At 49.5% G+C, this 22,500-nt stretch overlaps 2 protein-coding genes across 3 annotated transcripts in view; both read left to right on the top strand.

Annotated features, from left to right (window-relative positions):
• Positions 1-8,010, top strand: part of dcaf13 (ddb1 and cul4 associated factor 13) — a 12,826-nt gene extending 4,816 nt beyond the window's left edge. Inside the window, exons 9-11 of the mRNA XM_084443988.1 lie at positions 730-865; positions 5,533-5,696; positions 7,562-8,010. Coding sequence (XP_084300114.1) covers positions 730-865; positions 5,533-5,696; positions 7,562-7,649 — 388 coding nt within the window. The 3' untranslated portion in view covers positions 7,650-8,010. The remainder of the gene's footprint in view (positions 1-729; positions 866-5,532; positions 5,697-7,561) is intronic.
• Positions 8,011-10,150: 2,140 nt separating this feature from the next.
• rims2a (regulating synaptic membrane exocytosis 2a) overlaps positions 10,151-22,500 on the top strand; it is a gene marked incomplete at both ends in the record, with an annotated part of 159,999 nt that continues 147,649 nt past the window's right edge. For both annotated transcript variants that reach the window (XM_084443733.1, XM_084443734.1), the window contains one exon: positions 10,151-10,317. In XM_084443733.1, the coding sequence (XP_084299859.1) occupies positions 10,151-10,317 (167 nt within the window). The remainder of the gene's footprint in view (positions 10,318-22,500) is intronic.

The raw sequence follows: 22,500 nt of genomic DNA, 5'->3' as shown, positions 1-22,500 counted from the left end.
TACAGTATATAAATCACAAGGCAGGTGAGTCGTCTTAGCCCACCAGCACATCTTGATAGTGGAGGAAAAAAACAACTGCTCGAGAATCTGTCAACTTAAGTGTCTCAGTGATGATGATTCGACTCGTCGACTTTCAGGGGGCAGCCCTACTATCTATACTATCTATCTAAAACTGACATTTTGACTCTTGAGCCTAAGTCCAAATGAATTGGAGATGAATGGGCAGCCGGGTTCGGGTGACTCTGTGGCGCCCACTTCAGATCAGAGCCGGCGGGGGGGCAGTTCGATGTACAGTGGGTTCAATCCCTGCTCACCCCAGTGTCTCTAGCGCCCCCACACAGGGAGCAGGATTTGTTTTGGCTGTGTGCGCGTCCTAACTGCATGTCTCTGTGACCTTCACACAAGGACAGAGGGACATTTAAATCCCGTGCCTTGTTTTGACTGCGTGCACACTTGCGTGCGAGCGGGACATGTTTGGTATTGCTGGACCTTTTTGCCACTCCATACCGTGTGTCTGTGATCTTCCCACTCTTCCCACATCGATATACTGTTGTTTGAATCAGTTTTGGCGCCCTCTGGGGGCTAAGTGGTTAAGTGCATGGTCAACCCACGTACCCCTACGTATTTACCATTAATCTCATAGTATAGATACTCTGCCGACTGCTAGGCACTTTGATGTGGATCTATATATTTTGATAAGTAACATGTTGTGTGTGTCTCTACCTACAGGGAGGTGTATCACACTAAGCGTATGCAGCACGTCATCTGCATCAAGTGGTCAGCAGACAGCAGATACATCCTGAGCGGATCGGATGAGATGAACATACGACTGTGGAAGGCCAACGCTTCAGAGAAACTAGGAGTGGTGAGAAACTCTCGCTCTCTCTTCTTCCTCCTCCTCTTCCTCATTCTGAGTTGCCCTGGGGGAGAGATCACACACCAGGGTCTCTGAGCTAGCCATCAGCTAGCTTTGTCTAGTTAACTAACTAGCTAACTGTCTATCTGTACAGCCAATTGACTAGTTGACAACTGTCTAAATGCCCAGCTAACTGATCAGCTAACCGTCTAGCTAACTGCCTAGGAAACTTTCTAGTTTACTGCCCAGCTAATTGAATGGCTAACTGTCCAGCTAACTGTCCAGCTAACTGTCCAGCTAACTGTCCAGCTAACTGTCCAGCTAACTGTCCAGCTATCTACAAAGCTGACTAGCTAACTGTCTGGCTAACTGCCTAACTGACTAGCTAACTGACCAGCTAACTGTCTAGTTAACTGCCCAGCTAACTGTTAACCCCCCAGCTGTCATGTTAACTGCCCAGCTAACCACCCAGCTAACTGCCTAGCTAACTGCCCAGCTAGCCACCCAGCTAACTGACTAGCTAACTGCCCAGCTAACCACCCAGCTAACTGCCCAGCTAACCACCCAGCTAACTGCCTAGCTAACCACCCAGCTAACTGCCTAGCTAACTGCCCAACTAACCACCCAGCTAACTGCCTAGCTAACTGCCCAACTAACCACCCAGCTAACTGCCTAGCTAACTGCCCAACTAACCACCCAGCTAACTGCCTAGCTAACCACCCAGCTAACTGCCCAGCTAACCACCCAGCTAACTGCCTAGCTAACTGCCCAACTAACCACCCAGCTAACTGCCTAGCTAACTGCCCAACTAACCACCCAGCTAACTGCCTAGCTAACTGCCCAACTAACCACCCAGCTAACTGCCTAGCTAACTGCCCAACTAACCACCCAGCTAACTGCCTAGCTAACTGCCCAACTAACCACCCAGCTAACTGCCCAGCTAACCACCCAGCTAACTGCCCAGCTAACTGCCTAGCTAACCACCCAGCTAACCGCCCAGCTAACCACCCAGCTAACTGCCTAGCTAACTGCCCAGCTAACTGCCCAACTAACCACCCAGCTAACTGCCCAGCTAACTGCCCAGCTAACTGCCTAGCTAACTGCCCAGCTAACTGCCTAGCTAACTGCCCAACTAACCACCCAGCTAACTGCCTAACTAACTGCCCAGCTAACCACCCAGCTAACTGACTAGCTAACTGCCCAGCTAACTGACTAGCTAACCACCCAGCTAACTGCCTAGCTAACTGCCCAGCTAACCACCCAGCTAACTGCCCAGCTAACCACCCAGCTAACCACCCAGCTAACTGCCCAGCTAACCACCCAGCTAACTGCCCAGCTAACCACCCAGCTAACTGCCCAGCTAACCACCCACCTAACTGCCTAGCTAACTGCCCAGCTAACCACCCAGCTAACTGCCTAGCTAACCACCCAGCTAACTGCCTAGCTAACTGCCCAGCTAACTGCCTAGCTAACTGCCCAGCTAACCACCCAGCTAACTGACTAGCTAACCACCCAGCTAACTGCCTAGCTAACTGCCCAGCTAACTGCCTAGCTAACTGCCCAGCTAACCACCCAGCTAACTGCCTAACTAACTGCCCAGCTAACCACCCAGCTAACTGCCCAACTAACCACCCAGCTAACTGCCTAGCTAACTGCCCAGCTAACCACCCAGCTAACTGACTAGCTAACTTATGGTGATCAGACGTCCTGATATGACCGGGACAGTTCCAATTCCAAGCTGGCTGTCCCGAGTCCCGACAAATATCTGTCGGGACACTAAAATGTCCCGGTTTTCCACGTTCACTAACAAATTGTCCCAATTTTAAAATAATAATACCATTATACTTGTTTTCAGTGCTTAAGCCCCGTTTAGATAAAAGATTTGAGTTGAAACATTGCTATGGACGCTTGTTGCTTACGTTCTAGAATCTAGCTGTCATCCGAGTTAACTTGAGGCCACGCGTCTGAATTTCAACACTGATTTGTCTGTATATTGTGTCAGTCAATGTGTCGTTGTCAAAGCTGTTGCTATGGACGCTTGTGGCTGTCTGACAGCTGACACGCTGCTAAGTGTTCTAGAATCTGTCATCATGCCTAAGAGAAAAACTAGCTTTTCTATAGAGTTTTTAAGAAAACGTACTCCTTTCTCCGAGAAGAAGCCGGCTATGAAAATGCTGCCTTTTGCACAAACTGCAAGATCACTTCTTCTGTCGCGCACGGTGGGAGTGCAGACATACATTAAAAGGTCATATTCAGACGACCAAAATCCAGGGCAGCGCAGTTTCAATTAACCTGGCATCATCAGCCTGATCTCACAAGCTTACATTCGAGTTGGGGTGGGGGGGGGGGGGGTGTCCCGGTTTCGGGGTTTGAAATGATGGGCACCCTAAGCTAACTGTCTAGCTAACTTCCCAGCTAACTGACTAGCTAACCATCCAGCTAACTGCCCAGTTATAACAGGCCAAATAACTGTCTAGCTTACTGTGTCCCTCCTCACCTCCGTGGCCCTGTGCCCATCTCCCCCGTAATGTGCCCGCCCGCCGCAGAGCTACCGCGGTGGCAACTGCCAAGGGCTTAGATGGATGATGACTAACTTGACAGCAGAATCACTCTCAGTCAGAACAATATACAGGACCTGCAACAGGCACAGCAGCGCCGGGCTCAGAGGTGACCGATATGACTCCGGCAAGAACAAGCTCATGCACTTGTGATTGAGCACTTTGTATGCCAAAATCTGGATTTTAAGACCGACAGAACTTCTAAGTTGGATATGTTGAATTGATTTAGGCGTACGTTAACCAGCTGAGATGTGAGGTCGTTTCGCTTAACTCTCATTTAAGGGTTCCCGTTGAAATACGGTAGGCTACGGTGTACGGTGCCAAAACTGCCATTTAAGGATGAATTAAACAGATCAATGGTGATTCACTGTGCCATCCCCCCAGTACCCATCTTTCACTCCCAATCCGTTTCCCTTTTCCCTATTCCCTTAATGCAGCTTCACACTGGAGAATTGGCAAGCTTTTGGCACGTGTTTTACTGTGGGGTGTATGAGAGGAGATTTATCTGTAAGCTTTGCACTTAAACAGATCAGATGCATGCTCCTCCTATCAGCAGTTTGAATCGGCCAATCACTTAAAGGTAGCGGGGGAGGGGGGGGGGGGTGTCACTCTAGGAAATAATGAAGCATTAACAATCAAGCGGTCCTGGAAGGGAGGAGCGGCCTTTAATTAGGGAGAAACGCTGAATCAAGGCTCCGGGAGATGAGACCCAAGTCTGAAGAAGTCTGTGGGAGTTTTCTTATCTGCCGCACCTCTGTTCCATGTCTGATAACTCCGCCAGGTGACCTTTGACCTCCGAGGAAGAGGACGGGACCAGTATTCTGTTCTGTATCTAGGAAGGGAGGGAGAGGGGGGGAGGGGGTTGTCAAGTAGTATTTCACCATGCGTTGCTTTGGGAATGTAATTCAGCTTGGCCTACCTACCTGCATAATGCACACGCAGACACCAGTAGAGTTGTTGTTGTGTCGGTTCACAGGTGTGTGACACAGTGGCAGGAAAAAGACAGCAAATGTGTGTCTGCATTGGACTCTGTGAGGCCCAGGCCATGTCTAGGTTATGTAGCTATAACTCAATCCCCTCATCAATATGTGAAGACGTGTTCTCGTACCCCGTCGAGGTCGTGAACGAGTCGGTGTGTCCCCGCTCCGCTCTCTGTCTCATGAGCATGCTGTCGGGATTTTCGTAAATAACATTTAACAGGCTGTACGCAAATACACACACACACACACACACACAGATACTCTCACGCACGCACAGGGAACTGGCGCGCCTCGACAGGAACAGCAGCTATCAGCTCTTCTCAAACCGATTGAATTTGACAACAAAAAAAAATCATTGCTTTTAATTAGAATAAAAGCCCTTAGAGAGCTTGCATTTAAAGGACCTGGAAGGAAGAGAACCAGACAGGCTCCGGGTTTTATGAGAGAGAGTGGAATAGGGGGAGAGAGAGAGAGTGGGAGAGGGGGAGAGAGAGAGAGTGGGAGAGGGGGAGAGAGTGGGAGAGGGGGAGAGAGTGGGAGAGGAGGTGAGAGAGAGAGTGGGAGAGGGGGAGAGAGTGGGAGAGAGAGTGGGAGAGGGGGGGTGAGAGAGAGAGTAGGAGAGGGGGTGAGAGAGAGGGGGAGAGAGAGAGGTGTGGGGAGGGAAGAGAGGGAGAGAATGAGAGAGTCAGAGACTGAAAAAGAGAGGGGGAAGGGAGAGGAAGCGAGAGGGGGAGTAAAAGAGAAGGAGAGAGGGAGTAACGGAGGGATGGAGAGTTTGTCGGGCTGCCATCTGTGCTCAGGCCTCGATTCAGACGTGAGCGTGCAGGTGGTCAGGCTTGAACTATTACTGAACACACTGACCTCTCGCCTGAACACACTGACCTCTCGCCATCGTCCCAGCAGACACATGGCTCAGCCATCAAGTCACTAAGATAAACTGGTATGAACATGTTACTTTGAGACACATGGAAATATTAGACCATACGTTAGCCGTTAGACCATAGCTGAACCTTAGAAGTCGCTAAGAAGTCTCTTGATTCCTCACTTCCTCTCTTCCTTCTCAAAGTCTTGTCCTAAAGAGTTCAGGAAATGCCTTCGAGACTCGACTCAACATTTTTTTTATGACGCGTCTCCCCAGCTGGCCCCCAGAGAGAGAGCAGCGCGGAACTACAGTCAGAAGCTGAAGGAGAAGTACCAGCACCACCCCCAGATCCGCCGCATCTCGCGCCACCGCCACCTGCCCAAGGTCATCTACTCCCAGAGCAAGGAGCTGCGCGTCATGATGGAGGCCCGCCGCAGGAAGTACGTCCTCGCCCTCCGTCTCCCCTCTTCGCCCGCCCTCTCCGTCATCGTCCTCTTCGCGCTCTTCTTCCTCCTCCTCCCCCCCCCCCCCCCTCCACCTCCCTGCTCTTTGGCTGGACCACAAAGGCCTCTCTCTGTCTGTCTCTCTCTCTGTTTGTGTATGTGGGGGCCAGGGCCGGCCCAGGCCTTCTTCTCTCTCTCTCTCTGTGTGGGGGGCAGGGCCGGCCCAGGCCTCTCTCTCTCTCTCTCTCTCTCTCTCTCTCTCTCTCTCTCTCTCTCTCTCTCTCTCTGTGGGGGGGGCAGGGCCGGCCCAGGCCTCTCTCCACCCCGGCCAGGAGCTGCCAGGGCAGGTATGATGGCCCGCAGCCACACCCACTCACCTAATGGATCACAGCACCGACACACTGCCCCAGTATGACCTGCACACAGCCGAGCCACGCTCTCTCTCCCACGCCCACCGCCGTGCTGATTAGGCCCTCAGTGGACCTGGCTCAAATACAAATATTTCAAACATTTTATTTGAGATGCCCTTGATTCATCCGCGAGTTTGCACTTCTGAGGCCGTCCCATCGGTTTCACTGCAGAGGAGACACAAGTGCACCCCTAGCATTAAATATCACATTTTGAGATTATTATTGGTTGTCATGGTATAGCCCGGACCTGAATAATAATAGTTTACCCAATAATAGTTTTAGGGCAAACTTTTTTTTGCTGCCATTCCCATGTTTTAATATTATGGTCAGCTCTTGATATGTTTATCCCCCTTGACTGTAGATCGTTAGTTAGTTGGTTCGCTGGTTGGTTTGTGAGTCCGTCACACTATGTATCAGAGCCCACCACCTGGGGGCGCTTTTGCTTTGTACATAAAAACTATGCTTGGTGTCTCAGTAAAAGTATATTCTATGCTACTCAGGAGGCTGTTTACTTTCTAAATCCACAGAGTTCAGAGCTTGAGCTCTTTAGTGGCTCTTTTTGTGCTTGTTCTAAATGTTAGGATTCTCATAGGTTAGTATCGAGGTTAGGTGTATTGTGGGTACATCGTACGTTATAGTCGTTATATTTCACAACATAGATCAGATGACTCTCATTCCAGTAGTTTGATCATGTTGGATAGATCAGAGATGCACTTCGGAGGGGAGTCTGTGGGGTTCGGTCTTAGAATGGACTGCAGCGACCTCTACCTCCTCGATCAATGTTGGGGTACGCGGTACACTATTCAAATAAAATGAATATCACTTAAAACATTTCATGTATTCAAATTCATGCAGAAGAAAATGTTTTCGCTCCTTCATTATCACAAAGTATCCCATCATGGGTGGGGGACAACATGTTTACTGTGCACTTGTTTCATATGGCACAGCACCCGATGAAGTGCACCTAGTACACATTTAACCATCATTTATGAATCAGTCCTCATTTTTTCATTCGCTGAAAAACACATTGTTTTTCCTAGATGTGTCATGAGTGACGTGACTATGGTGTCATGACATCGTAATGTCAGCCATTTATAAGCTGTGAATGAATGGTCTCTCGGAAAACCAGGCTTAGTGTTTTTCAGATCATATTGTAGCAGCCATTCCATGACGTGAAGGTTACACCAGCTGTCATCCCTCTCTTTCTATCTCTCTTCATCTTTCCCTCCTCCCCTCTTTCCATCTGTCTGTTTGTCCCTCCCTCTCTCTCTGCCCCTCTCTCTCTCCTGATTATTCACACGAGTTGAGTCCATTAGTCATTGTGTGTGTGTGTGTGTGTGTGTGTGTGTGTGTGTGTGTGTGTGTGTGTGTGTGTGTGTGTGTGTGTGTGTGTGTGTGTGTGTGTGTGTGTGTGTGTGTGTGTGTGTGTGTGTGTGTGTGTGTGTTTTCCAGGGAGAGGAATGTGCGGAAGCACAGCAAGCCAGGCTCGATGCCGCTGGTGTCGGAGAAGGAGAAACACGTTGTGGCGGTGGTGAAATAGAGGAACAGAGCTCCTCCCCCTCCATCTCTGGACAGTTGACCTTTGACCTGGATGGAGAACTTGAAGGAGGGATGGCAGTGGGTTCACCCTGCTCTGGTATATTCACATGTTGGCAGTGTGGAACAAGATGGATACAGAGAAGAGGAGAGAACAGGACACAAACTGGCAAGCCAGTCATTACACACACACACACACACACACACACACACACACACACCTGCCTGCCTGCCTGCCTGCCTGAGACCTGTATGTAAGGACCTTCATTCCTCCTCCCCAAAGCCTTTATCAACAGACAACAAGTAATGATTCTTTCATTTTTTAACCTTTAAGAAACTCTTAATAAAATACTTGAATCTTTAAAAAAAACAAAAAACATCAAAGTTTATTCATTACATTCATTACTTTGAAAATGTATTTTCTAATTTATCAATAAACTGGTGAAAGACCTGTGTTTGTGTTGTGAATGGGCCTTGATGTATCACACTAGCAGGGTATCAGGTCACTGATAGCACTACGACTCCATCTGCACTGGTCATTCATACGGACGTGTCAACAGGATGACATCACCTGTTGTACGACACTGGGCACCATGGAGGAGTCAGGTGCCCTCGCCCTGGGGTGGGGGGGTGGGGGGCAGGGTGTTGGTGCTACGCTGCTAGTATAACAGGAGGGGGTCAGTGTGTTGGTGCTAGTATAACAGGAGGGGGTCAGTGTGTTAGTGCTAGTATAACAGGAGGGGGTCAGTGTGTTAGTGCTAGTATAATAGGAGGGGGTCAGTGTGTTGGTGCTAGTATAACAGGAGGGGGTCAGTGTGTTAGTGCTAGTATAACAGGAGGGGGTCAGTGTGTTAGTGCTAGTATAACAGGAGGGGGTCAGTGTGTTAGTGCTAGTATAACAGGAGGGGGGTCAGTGTGTTGGTGCTAGTATAACAGGAGGGGGTCAGTGTGTTGGTGCTAGTATAACAGGAGGGGGTCAGTGTGTTGGTGCTAGTATAACAGGAGGGGGGTCAGTGTGTTAGTGCTAGTATAATAGGAGGGGGTCAATGTGTTGCTGTTAGGCTGCTAGTATAACAGTCTTAATCTTCTAATCACGTAATGCAGGGTTGAACCAACACAGCACAGAGCTCTACCGTAAACCTATCAACTGAATCGTGATCAGGCTCTGATGGGGCTTACTGGCTGACAGTGAGAGGGTGAGGATTAGCTAAAGGGGCTATGGTTGGGAGTGAGGGTGAGAGAGAGGAGAGCTGTATAATGTTTGGAAGGGTCTATGCCAAACGGTGACCAATTGGGGCTATAAGGGTTGAGTAGGTGAGTGACAAGGATGGTCACAGGAAACGACGCAATTAAGAGGCTGCTGTTTTTCTGTAATTTCAGCGCTGTGAAGTGAAGAGCTTGTTATCTGCGTACAAGCGCCTACTTGTATTGTGGCTTCGTTTCCCAGTCATCATGTGGTCATCTTCACCCATCTGCTGAATTATGTATGACGCTTCCGTAGTAGTAGAGTCGCTTATCTATATATTCCAGCGTGCGGAGGTCTCCAGTCCGTGTTTTGCCGGCGCTCTCAGCCTGCTGTCAATGAGCCTACGGTACAGTACGTCGGCTGGCTGTCAGGCAGGCAGGCAGGCAGGCAGCCCTCTCCGGATCCCGTTCTGCCCATCTTTGTTCTACGTGCCTCTGTCGCTCCGCCTACTCTTCCTATCGGGATTTTTTTCATTGCATCCATTTTTGTGCATATAAGAAATCTCCAAGAATTAACAACCTGGCGGACAGCGAGACAGGGAGAGTGAGGGGGAAGGACTCGGAAGAAAATAATATCACGAGCGGACCAGACATCTTTATATCGCAATATGAGAATAACCCAGAGGATGACAACGATGGGTTAGACAGGATATAACATGATTGCGAAATAGAAGGCAAGAGCTCTTTTTCTCTATTTTTCTCCTGTGCGTCCGTGGATGGACAGGGGACATTAGGTGTGGAATACTTAGTGCAGGGGGACCGTGCACTATTTCTTATAATAAAGGCCTCTATATCTCCCATCTTCAGTTGGTCCATCCAGCTGGTATTGGCTTTTGCCTTTGACGTCCTGTGTGTAAATTAGGCGAATCTGCTTACAGTGTCTTGTCTCAAACGCTGAACACAATTTTCGGTCTGTAGCCTATTTATGGAGAGTTACAAGACTAAACTCTTAACCTCTGGCGTGGCTTTCCCGTCATCACCAGAACAAGCATATCCTGTTGTTATGTAACATTTAGTCTTCATATACTATCTTTTGGACGCCTTTATTATAAAGCGCAAATAACGCACGCAAAATGTGTATGGGTCCATCTGAAATGTCTTGAGCCAGTAGTAGAGTTTTAGGCTATATATAGACTCAAACATATTGAAACCAAATAAATCAATACGTAGTATTTAATTGTATTAGTTTGTTGATCTGCTGAAGTTAAAACCCGCATTCTGTCGCTGGTTGTTGGTCTTTTTTAGCAATTGTGTCTAAAGATGTCAGCTCCACTCGGGCCCCGGGGCGGCCCTGCCGCTCCACCGGCGGCTGGCGGGCTACCGGAGCTGCCCGACCTCAGCCACCTGACCGAAGAGGAGAGGAAGATCATCCTCGGCGTGATGGACCGACAGAAAAAGGAGGACGAGAAGGAACAGTCGATGCTCAAGTGAGTCATTATGAATCGCTACATCTCGACCTGACAGCTGTGCCGTGGACAGCAGTGCCGTCAGCTGAGCTGGGCAGACCCTGTTATAGCTGGTTGTTACGAGCTGATGCTGATCACATTGCAGGGTTACGTCGTGCGAAGGTACTAGCCTACTACATTTGTAATTATATGAAGCAAAAAGCGACAAAGGCCTATTCATAGCCCCTAGAAATAGACTATAATTATAGTAGCATGCAGGAATACCTTATACATTCGGTGAATTTGTTGGACCTGATATGTGGGAAATTGTGAGAGGTTGTTCTCTCCTGTCAGCTGTCATTGTAGGCCTACGTTCTCTGCCAGGCATCCTTAAATGTCTATCGACGGCAGGATATGCATTTGAATCACCCTACTCTCTAACCCTGGGTTGGGTTAGCAACGGGCGCCATCTTCGTGTCAAAATCATACCAATTGCTTTTATTCTATCACGTTTTATCCCGCAACGGTTAAAAGGCACAGTTTGAACAGCATGTAGTGCATTTAATGTAGGCTATTCCATTAGGCCCATATCGTAATCGCACACGCTGCGCTGTGCATGGATTAAGCGTCATCTGTCAGTCTACCACGGTGTAGCTTCCTGATGAAACGGAAGCTTTCCTCCCCCTTGTGTACATATGGAGCTCGGAGCGTTTCAGCACCACGGCGCTGTCCGTGGCTTTTTAAGGTGGAGCGATGCCTCGCTCTACTGCACACGCGTGCGGGCTCCCTGCTACTAGGCTACTCATATTGCACGTAGCCTATAGTGTAAGGCTGTAAGTGGCTATAGGTCCACTCACACGCGCCTTTGTTTTTAAGCGAATGCCATATAACCTATCCTTCATTGTAGCTGCATTATAGCGCCCGTGAACTCACTGAACCTGTATCTCTCGGACACGAGGTTTACACATTTCAAACTAACCTGATATTCTGTATTTTCTGTTTCCAAAATGAATATTAGATCTCTGGCTTCATACTCTAGAAAATAGAAGACTACACCATTAGTAGCAGGCCCTATAGGGGCCATTAATAATACATTGAAACATGAATAGGTCCACACAATGCACAATTTGCAATGCACACTTCTCATACCATGTAGTTTCATATTCTGTAACTACACTGTTACTATATCAGAAGTGTGGTGGTTGAAGGGATCTTAGATCACAGACGAGTAATTCCAGCCAGCCAGGCCTGTACCAGCATACAGTCAGTAGGCCTGCACTAGTGTTCAGCTGGTATACATGAGGCCTGCACTAGTGTTCAGCTGGTATACATGAGGCCTGCACTCTAGCGTTCAGCTGGTATACATGAGGCCTGCAATCTAGCGTTCAGCTGGTATACATGAGGCCTGCAATCTAGCGTTCAGCTGGTATACATGAGGCCTGCAATTTAGCGTTCAGCTGGTATACATGAGGCCTGCAATTTAGCGTTCAGCTGGTATACATGAGGCCTGCAATCTAGCGTTCAGCTGGTATACATGAGGCCTGCAATTTAGCGTTCAGCTGGTATACATGAGGCCTGCAATCTAGCGTTCAGCTGGTATACATGAGGCCTGCACTCTAGCGTTCAGCTGGTATACCTGAGGCCTGCAATCTAGCGTTCAGCTGGTATACATGAGGCCTGCAATCTAGCGTTCAGCTGGTATACATGAGGCCTGCAATCTAGCGTTCAGCTGGTAGGCCTGTTCTCTCACAAAGACACTGGAGAGGGAGGCTGACAGTCATGGCAGATGGAAAGAGGTCTAATAACGTCTTAGCTGCGACTGTAGCCTTCAGTTTTCACATCAGTGGTGATTAAGGAAGTGAATAGACTTAATGTCCATGTCCAGAATAAGTGGGTGTACCGGACATCCAGGCCAGCCTCTGTGTACCTTGGCCAGCACTGAGAGAGAGTGGCATTAGTGTGTGTCCAGACAGGCCCATCTCATCCAGGCTCTTCATAGGCTGCTGGAGCAGTTGTGCTCCGTCGTCAGGTAAATATGAACAGTCCTCCATTCTTAAGAGGTGGACACTGTGGAGAATATGACTCACTGATGCTAGCCTGGATACGGACACTGGACGAGCACCTCGATGTGTGTGTGTGTGTGTGTGTGTGCGCGCGCGCGTGTGCGTGCGTGTGTGTGTGTGTGTATGTGTGTGTGTGTGTGTGCGCGCGTGCGTGTGTGTGTGTGTGTGTGTGTGTGCATGTGCGCGCATGCGTGTGTGTGTGTACAGTATGTGTATTTTCCACAGTCCCAGTTTTTCCACAGACCATTGCTTTTCTGTATCTCTCTCTTTGTCAGGTGTCTGTACGTCTGCATTTGTATGAGAGAGATAAAGAGGGAGAGAAAAAGAGAGACCGAGAGATACAGTCAGAGAGAGAGAGAGAAATTGAGTTTCTCAGAAGTAAAGGGCTTGTCAGCTTTAGTCACTTGCAGTCTAGCAACTGTGAGAGCGTGTTCAATAAGGCTGTGCTGGTTCCTTGTTCAGTAAGACTAGTGGGTCCTTGTTCAGTAAGACTGGTGGTTCCTTGTTCAGTTAGACTGGTGGTTCCTTGTTCAGTTAGACTGGTGGTTCCTTGTTCAGTTAGACTGATGGTTCCTTGTTCAGTTAGACTGGTGGTTCCTTGTTCAGTTAGACTGGTGGTTCCTTGTTCAGTTAGACTGATGGTTCCTTGTTCAGTTAGACTGGTGGTTCCTTGTTCAGTAAGACTGTGATGGTTCCTTGTGTAGTAATGCTGTGTTGGTTCCTTGTTCAGTAAGACTGGTGGTTCCTTGTGTAGTAATGCTGTGTTCCATTTGTCCGGGCAGTGGTGAGATGGGAGGTGGGAGAGACGGAGAACAACGTCACCCACGAGGTAACCACGGTGCAGTAGACAACAACAACAGCTCAGAACAAAGATGGACGCTAGCTAGCTTTGTTTGCCAGACCAGTAGATAACAACGCACTACATGGTATTTTGCACATACAAAAGAGGTCGCGGACATGTTGGGAAATACGGTGTGTACGACTGATTTAATGAGACACAAATAAGACAAATGCTAATAAAACCGTATATCTTAAGTGTCACTTAGTTACACAGGGAGCTGCCATTTTGTTCACGAGTTCCAGAGCTAACTTGGGGTAGGGGGCGAGTGGTACGAGTTCACGAGCCGAAAAAACAAGTTGCGAGGGGCGTTCCAGTTGAAACTGTGAGTTGTATCGTGTGAATCACGACTTCATGTGCCAAATGTAACGCAGCATAAGTTTGTGGCGGTTTCTTATTCAGTAAGACTGTGGTTCCTTGTTGAAACTTGTTGAGGGCGGGTGTGGCTCAGGACGTAGAGCAGGTTGTCCAATGAGCGTAGGGTTGCCGGTTCGAATCCCGGCTCCTCCTGTCCACATGTCGAAGCGTCCTTGGACAAGACACTGAGCTCCAAATTGCTCCCAATGAGCAGGCTAGCACCTTGCATGGCAGCTGCCACCATTGGTGTGTGAATGGGTGTGAATGGGTGAATGAAACACCATTGTGAAGCACTTTGGATAAAAGCGTCCATTTGTCAGTCCAGTCCAGCTATATAAGTGTAGTCCAGTAAGGCTGTGCTGGTTCCTTGTTCAGTAAGGCTTTGGCAGCTCCTTGTTCAGTAAGACTGTGGTGGTTCCTTGTTCAGTAAGACTGTGCTGGTTCCTTGTTCAGTAAGACTGTGCTGGTTCCTTGTTCAGTAAGGCTGTGCTGGTTCCTGGTTCAGTAAGACTGTGGTGGTTCCTTGTTCAGTAAGACTGTGCTGGTTCCTTGTTCAGTAAGACTGTGGTGGTTCCTTGTTCAGTAAGACTGTGGTGGTTCCTTGTTCAGTAAGACTGTGGTGGTTCCTTGTTCAGTAAGACTGTGGTGGTTCCTTGTTCAGTAAGACTGTTGTGGTTCCTTGTTCAGTAAGACTGTGGTGGTTCCTTGTTCAGTAAGACTGTGCTGGTTCCTTGTTCAGTAAGGCTGTACTGGTTCCTTGTTCAGTAAGGCTCTACTGGTTCCTTGTTCAGTAAGGCTGTGCTGGTTCCTTGTTCAGTAAGACTGTGGTGGTTCCTTGTTCAGTAAGACTGTGGTGGTTCCTTGTTCAGTAAGACTGTGGTGGTTCCTTGTTCAGTAAGACTGTGGTGGTTCCTTGTTCAGTAAGACTGTGGTGGTTCCTTGTTCAGTAAGACTGTGCTGGTTCCTTGTTCAGTAAGGCTGTACTGGTTCCTTGTTCAGTAAGGCTCTACTGGTTCCTTGTTCAGTAAGACTGTGCTGGTTCCTTGTTCAGTAAGACTGTGCTGGTTCCTTGTTCAGTAAGACTGTGGTGGTTCCTTGCAGGTGGCATGGGTCTCAGGCCACATTTGAAATCTCTAAACTTCATCCATCATATCCCCTCCTTGAGAGAACTGCTGATCTAGCATGATTGGATAGGTGAAATGTTGTGGTTCTCTACACGTCTGACACCAATCCTGTCATGTCAGATCAGTGAATCCCTATGGAATGTAGGCAGGGATGAAGGGAAGGAGGAAGGAAGGAAGGAAGGAAGGAAGGAAGGACAGTCAGAGGGTCAAGGGAACTTTCTCGAAGACACGTTCACAGCCGACTCATTTCTCTTTGCATTTTTGCGGTCTGTATTGCAGATGACTGACTATTCTTTTTATGGCATTATTGGCACCGACACAGATTCACACCCCATTGGGTCTGAGTAATAGGAATGGAGTTGATCTGCAAATAAAAGACATGAGGTCTTCCAAGCCCAGACGTGCATATCTGTGTGTGTGTGTGTGTGTGTATGTGTGTGTCCGCGCATGTTTGCAGGTTTATGTGTGTGTGTGTGTGTGCATGTTTGCAGGTTTGTGTATGTGCGCATGCATGTGTGTGTGTGTGCGTGTGTGTGTGTGTGTGTGTGTGTATGTGCGCATGTGTATTTGGCACATTCACTTTAGCTCCCTAGCCTCCTATCATCACTGAAATATCCTATTCATATACTCACAAGCTATGATTCCAGCAATAGCACTTTACCAGTAAGAAATGACGCGATATGGAACGATCGCAGCACGCAGGACTCCAATTAGACCTGGCTCCAAGTGTGAGCTAGCTTCAAACAGACTGAGCTGCAGCAGTCAGTCAGAACCCACATATTAATAACCCCCCCCCCCCCCCAGCAGCACAGCACTGGGACCCCCACCCAACAGCCACACCCTCAGCTACCGCATGCCCCTAGCGCCCACATGCCCTCACCCGACTGATAGGGTGAATGGTAGGGTGACTGATAGGGTGAATGGTAGGGTGAATGGTAGGGTGAATGGTAGGGTGACTGATAGGGTGACTGATAGGGTGAATGGTAGGGTGACTGATAGGGTGAATGGTAGGGTGACTGATAGGGTGAATGGTAGGGTGAATGGTAGGGTAACTGGTAGGGTGACTGATAGGGTGACTGATAGGGTGAATGGTAGGGTGACTGATAGGGTGAATGGTAGGGTGACTGATAGGGTGAATGGTAGGGTGAATGGTAGGGTAACTGGTAGGGTGACTGATAGGGTGACTGATAGGGTGAATGGTAGGGTGAATGGTAGGGTGACTGATAGGGTGAATGGTAGGGTGAATGGTAGGGTAACTGGTAGGGTGACTGATAGGGTGACTGATAGGGTGAATGGTAGGGTGAATGGTAGGGTGACTGGTAGGGTGAATGGTAGGGTGAATTGTAGGGTAACAGGTAGGGTGACTGATAGGGTGACTGGTAGGGTGACTGGTAGGGTGACTGGTAGGGTGACTGGTAGGGTGAATGGTAGGGTGAATGGTAGGGTAACTGGTAGGGTGAATGGTAGGGTAACTGGTAGGGTAACAGGTAGGGTGACTGATAGGGTGACTGGTAGGGTGACTGGTAGGGTGACTGGTAGGGTGAATGGTAGGGTGAATGGTAGGGTAACTGGTAGGGTGAATGGTAGGGTGAATGGTAGGGTGACTGGTAGGGTGACTGGTAGGGTGAATGGTAGGGTGAATGGTAGGGTAACTGGTAGGGTGAATGGTAGGGTGAATGGTAGGGTGACTGATAGGGTGAATGGTAGGGTGAATGGTAGGGTAACTGGTAGGGTGAATGGTAGGGTAACTGGTAGGGTGAATGGTAGGGTGAATGGTAGGGTGACTGATAGGGTGAATGGTAGGGTGACTGGTAGGGTGACTGGTAGGGTGAATGGTAGGGTAACTGATAGGGTGACTGGTAGGGTGACTGGTAGGGTGAATGGTAGGGTGACTGGTAGGGTGAATGGTAGGGTGAATGGTAGGGTGACTGGTAGGGTGAATGGTAGGATGACTGGTAGGGTGAATGGTAGGGTGAATGGTAGGGTGACTGGTAGGGTGACTGATAGGGTGACTGGTAGGGTGAATGGTAGGGTGACTGGTAGGGTGAATGGTAGGGTGAATGGTAGGGTGACTGGTAGGGTGAATGGTAGGATGACTGGTAGGGTGAATGGTAGGGTGAATGGTAGGGTGAATGGTAGGGTGACTGGTAGGGTGAATGGTAGGGTGAATGGTAGGGTGACTGATAGGGTGAATGGTAGGGTGAATGGTAGGGTGACTGATAGGGTGACTGGTAGGGTAACTGATAGGGTGACTGGTAGGGTGAATGGTAGGGTGACTGATAGGGTGACTGGTAGGGTGAATGATAGGGTGACTGGTAGGGTGAATGGTAGGGTGAATGGTAGGGTGACTGGTAGGGTGAATGGTAGGGTGAATGGTAGGGTGACTGATAGGGTGACTGGTAGGGTAACTGATAGGGTGACTGGTAGGGTGAATGATAGGGTGACTGATAGGGTGAATGGTAGGGTGACTGATAGGGTGACTGGTAGGGTGAATGATAGGGTGACTGGTAGGGTAACTGATAGGGTGACTGGTAGGGTGAATGGTAGGGTGACTGGTAGGGTGAATGGTAGGGTGAATGGTAGGGTGAATGGTAGGGTGAATGGTAGGGTGAATGGTAGGGTAACTGGTAGGGTAACTGGTAGGGTGACTGATAGGGTGACTGATAGGGTGACTGGTAGGGTGAATGGTAGGGTAACTGGTAGGGTGAATGGTAGGGTAACTGGTAGGGTGAATGGTAGGGTGACTGATAGGGTGACTGGTAGGGTGAATGGTAGGGTAACTGGTAGGGTGAATGGTAGGGTAACTGGTAGGGTAACTGGTAGGGTGAATGGTAGGGTGACTGGTAGGGTAACTGGTAGGGTAACTGGTAGGGTGAATGGTAGGGTGACTGGTAGGGTGACTGGTAGGGTGAATGGTAGGGTGACTGGTAGGGTGAATGGTAGGGTGACTGGTAGGGTAACTGGTAGGGTAACTGGTAGGGTGACTGGTAGGGTAACTGGTAGGGTGACTGGTAGGGTGACTGGTAGGGTGACTGATAGGGTGACTGGTAGGGTGACTGGTAGGGTGAATGGTAGGGTAACTGGTAGGGTGACTGATAGGGTGACTGGTAGGGTGAATGGTAGGGTAACTGGTAGGGTGACTGATAGGGTGACTGGTAGGGTGAATGGTAGGGTAACTGGTAGGGTGACTGATAGGGTGACTGGTAGGGTGAATGGTAGGGTGACTGGTAGGGTGACTGATAGGGTGACTGGTAGGGTGAATGGTAGGGTAACTGGTAGGGTGACTGATAGGGTGACTGGTAGGGTGAATGGTAGGGTGAATGGTAGGGTGAATGGTAGGGTGAATGGTAGGGTGAATGGTAGGGTAACTGGTAGGGTGACTGATAGGGTGACTGGTAGGGTGAATGGTAGGGTGACTGGTAGGGTGACTGGTAGGGTAACTGGTAGGGTAACTGGTAGGGTGAATGGTAGGGTGACTGATAGGGTGACTGGTAGGGTGAATGGTAGGGTGAATGGTAGGGTGACTGGTAGGGTGACTGGTAGGGTAACTGGTAGGGTAACTGGTAGGGTGAATGGTAGGGTGACTGGTAGGGTGACTGGTAGGGTGAATGGTAGGATGACTGATAGGGTGAATGGTAGGGTGAATGGTAGGGTGAATGGTAGGGTGAATGGTAGGGTGACTGGTAGGGTGAATGGTAGGGTAACTGGTAGGGTAACTGGTAGGGTGAATGGTAGGGTGACTGATAGGGTGACTGATAGGGTAACTGGTAGGGTGAATGGTAGGGTGACTGATAGGGTAACTGGTAGGGTGAATGGTAGGGTGACTGGTAGGGTGACTGGTAGGGTGAATGGTAGGGTAACTGGTAGGGTGACTGGTAGGGTGAATGGTAGGGTGAATGGTAGGGTAACTGGTAGGGTGACTGGTAGGGTGAATGGTAGGGTGACTGGTAGGGTAACTGGTAGGGTGACTGGTAGGGTGACTGGTAGGGTGACTGGTAGGGTAACTGATAGGGTGACTGGTAGGGTGACTGGTAGGGTGACTGGTAGGGTAACTGGTAGGGTGACTGACTCGTCATGGTGCCTGGCACCAGCAGGGCCCTCCTGTGATGGGCTTCATTACAGCAGCTGCATCATGTGAGGCATCCCCACTGAGAGACCTGCTATTCTGGGGTGTACACACACACGGGGGGGGGGGGGCATGGGAGGAGAGGAGGGGAGAGGAGAGGTGAGAGGAGAGAGTGGGAGAGGGGAGAAGAGAAGAGGTGGAGGGGAGAGGAGGAGGGAGGAGAGGAGACCGGGGTAAAGAAGGAGGGAGGAAAGAATAGGAGAGGAGGGGCGAGGAGAGGAGAGGAGGGGAGAGGAGGGGAGAGGAGCAAATAGAAGGAGAGGAAAGGAAAGAGGAGGAGAGTGCTATTCTTGGGCTGAGGTGTTTCAAGCTTCTGCCACATCTACCCCATCTTTATCCAGATAGATGGGTATTCTGCGTTGTCCTGGACATTCGTACTTGTCCTCTTCCTGTTTTGTAAGTGAGAGAAGGCAATTCGCCCTCTTAAACTATATTTTCACAGTGAGTAAAGTAGCATGGCCAGGGTTGGGATTCCAATCTCAGTCTCTAGACCGGGAGCCTCCTTCTAGAACGTCTTGTATGGAAGTGGAATGCTACTATGTTTGTGGCTTGATGATGGCCAGCCAGGGACTTCATAAGCTGGGATGCCTACATGAACCTTTCTTTCTCTCCCATCCCCCTAAATACTCTACATACTCCCAGTTCACTTTCCGGGCATTCTGAGGATTATACTTCACTTACTGGTCGGAGTGCATGTTTGTGTGTTCTCATTTACTTCTCAAATATGTTTGAAGTGTCCTGAACCCATCCCTGAGTATCATCCTGAACCCATCTTACTTCCTGCTTACTTCCTGCTTGCTTCCTGCTTTGGGGATGAGTGGGGGCGTGTCCATAGAGAGCCTCCAGCCATGCTGAGCTCCTCAGGATCGCTGCGCCTTTAGTGATGTCCTGCTCCTCAACACTTGACCTGACTTGGTCATCCATCTGACCCTGGTACAGAGAGGAGCAACGGCTGGAGCCAGGGGAGAGGAGAGGAGGAGGGGAGGAGGAGAGGAGGAGGGGAGGAGAAGAGGAGAGGAGGGTAAAGAAGAGAGGAAATATGGGAAAATAGAATAGAGGAGGAGAAGAGAGGACAGGAGTAGAAGAGAGGAGAAGAGGGGAAGAGAAGAGAGGAGAGGAGAGGAGAGGAGGAGAAGGGAGGATAGGAGGAGAGGACAAGAGAGACAGAGACCTATTGTTGTGAAGTGAGGCGAGGCAGGCGTGTGCATCGCTTCACAGCTTCCCACTGGACAACTTAAACACACACTCCCTCCCTCCCTCCCTTCCTTGCTAGCGCACTAGCCTTACCCTGTGAAGAGCAGATTCTGTCAAGAGCCTTCCAGAGACTCCCATCCCCCACCACTACCCCCCAGGGAAGGAAGCGAGAGAAGGGGAGAGAGGGAGCGAGAGAGAGAGAGAGAGATAGCGTGAGACAGAGAGAGGAAAGAGGGCAAGAAAGAAGTGTGCGAGAGAAAAGAGAGAAGTGAAAGAGAAATAGAGAAAGAAAGACAGAGAAAGAGAGAGCCAGAGAGAGAGAGAAGATAAAGATGCTGTCTTGACTCCATAGAGCAGAATGCACGCCAAATGAATACATCATGCTAATTAAAGTAACAATGCGTTTGGCTTGGCCATGGTTGGCATGCTCACAGATGCACTGTAAAGTACAGTAGGTCAGCACAGATGGGTGGGGGGGGGGGGGGCGGGGTGGAAGCTGGTTGGAGCGAAACTGGCAACGTGCTCTGTCATCAGTTATTATTACAAAGTATCCCTGCTCACCTCTCTCACTGTGTTACACTCTCTTTCTCTCTCCCTCTGTCACCTTCCCTGATACTCACATCACTCATCTCTCTCCCTCTCTCTCTCTCCGCTCTCCCCTATCTGTCACTGCTCTCGCTCTCCTTCTATCGCTGTCTTTCTCACCACTTGCCACCGTGAATCCCTCTTTCATTGACTAGGCAAACTCTGTTTGATTGACTCCCCTATCCATCCCTCTCTTTATATCTCTCTAGCTCTCTCTCTCTCTCTATCTATCTTTCCCTTTGATGAAGATGATGATGACGAAGATGATGATGATGATGATGAGGATGAGGAGGATGATGAGGATGATTCTGCTGGATGGGCAGACAGACAGAGAGACGGATGGACAGATAGACAGACAGGAAGACAGAGAGGCAGACAGAGAGGCAGACAGACAGACAGACAGACAGACAGACAGACAGACAGACAGACAGACAGACAGACAGACAGACAGACAGATAGATAGATAGATAGATAGATAGATAGATAGATAGATAGATAGATAGATAGATAGATAGATAGATAGATAGATATGCGGGTGGAAGGTCCGAAGGTCCATTGACAGTAGAATCAGGCCTGCTATCCCCCACAGCCATTTTGCTGCATGGCCCAGAAGAAGCCCATTGTCTTCAGTGCTTTGTTCTAAACCACATGTGCATTAGTCAGCATTGTCCCTATATGCACAATGTTTTCTCCTGCCCCAAGATGTTCCAGCCCTAAATATGAATTGACTTGCTCTAGTTGTTTGACTATGAGCATGTGTCTTAGGTTGAGGTATTTCGAATGCACTTGTGCTGTTGACATGCCAGTGTGGTAGAGACAAGAGGCAGACAGGCAGACAGACAGATAGAGAGACAGCCAGGCAGGCACTGAGACAGCCAGGCAGGCAGGCAGGCAGGCAGGCAGAGAGACAGCCAGGCAGGCAGAGAGACAGCTAGGCAGACAGTGAGACAGCCAGGCAGGCAGAGAGACAGCAAGGCAGGCAGGCAGGCAGGCAGAGAGACAGCCAGGCAGGCAGAGAGACAGCCAGGCAGGCAGAGAGACAGCAAGGCAGGCAGGCAGGCAGGCAGAGAGACAGCCAGGCAGGCAGAGAGACAGCCAGGCAGGCAGAGAGACAGCAAGGCAGGCAGGCAGGCAGGCAGAGAGACAGCCAGGCAGGCAGAGAGACAGCCAGGCAGACAGTGAGACAGCCAGGCAGGCAGAGAGACAGCAAGGCAGGCAGGCAGGCAGGCAGAGAGACAGCCAGGCAGGCAGAGAGACAGCAAGGCAGGCAGGCAGAGAGACAGCCAGGCAGACAGGGCCTATAGTAGCAAGGCAGAGTTCCTCCTGCTCTTCCAGCTCCTGGCGTAACCGTGGTTACATAAGAGAAAGAGAAAGAGACAGAGAGAGAGAGAGAGAGAGAGAGAGAGAGGAGAAAATGAACAGAGAGGGGGCTAGAGAAATGGGAGATAGAGAAGAGAGAGAGAAAGGGAGAGATAGATAGAGAGAGGAAGGGAGGGTTAAAAGGGAGGGGGGTGGAGAGATGGGGGACAGTGACAATGAAGGAGAGAATAAAAGACTGACATACTGTACTGATAGAAACAAAGCTATAGAAAAGAGAGACGCTCCATGGAGAGGAACATGTGCTTGATCTTGATGGCATGGCCAGAGGCAGTCAACTTGTCCTTCCTCGAGGTCCCTATAGACCATGAATGAACTGCCAGTAAGCTCGGTAGGAACAGGCCTAGTCGTTCTCAGTCCAAGGTGACGATGACTGAGATAAAACACATTTGGTCCAATGAAAAACTGATTTTCCAGTGGCTAACGTGGTGTGTGATGTGTGTAGCGGCTTCAGTTCAGCGCGTCAGAGTTTACAAAAAAAAAAAGTTTAATTCCATTTAATTTTGATTCTGATTCCCTAACTGAAATGCCGCTTAGTATTCTATTCATCCATATGTTCAT

Source organism: Borostomias antarcticus (assembly GCF_949987555.1).
Source record: "Borostomias antarcticus genome assembly, chromosome: 10".
Taxonomy (NCBI): domain Eukaryota; kingdom Metazoa; phylum Chordata; class Actinopteri; order Stomiiformes; family Stomiidae; genus Borostomias; species Borostomias antarcticus.
Note: the sequence above shows the minus strand (reverse complement) of the source record. Positions and strands in the feature narration are given on the sequence as shown.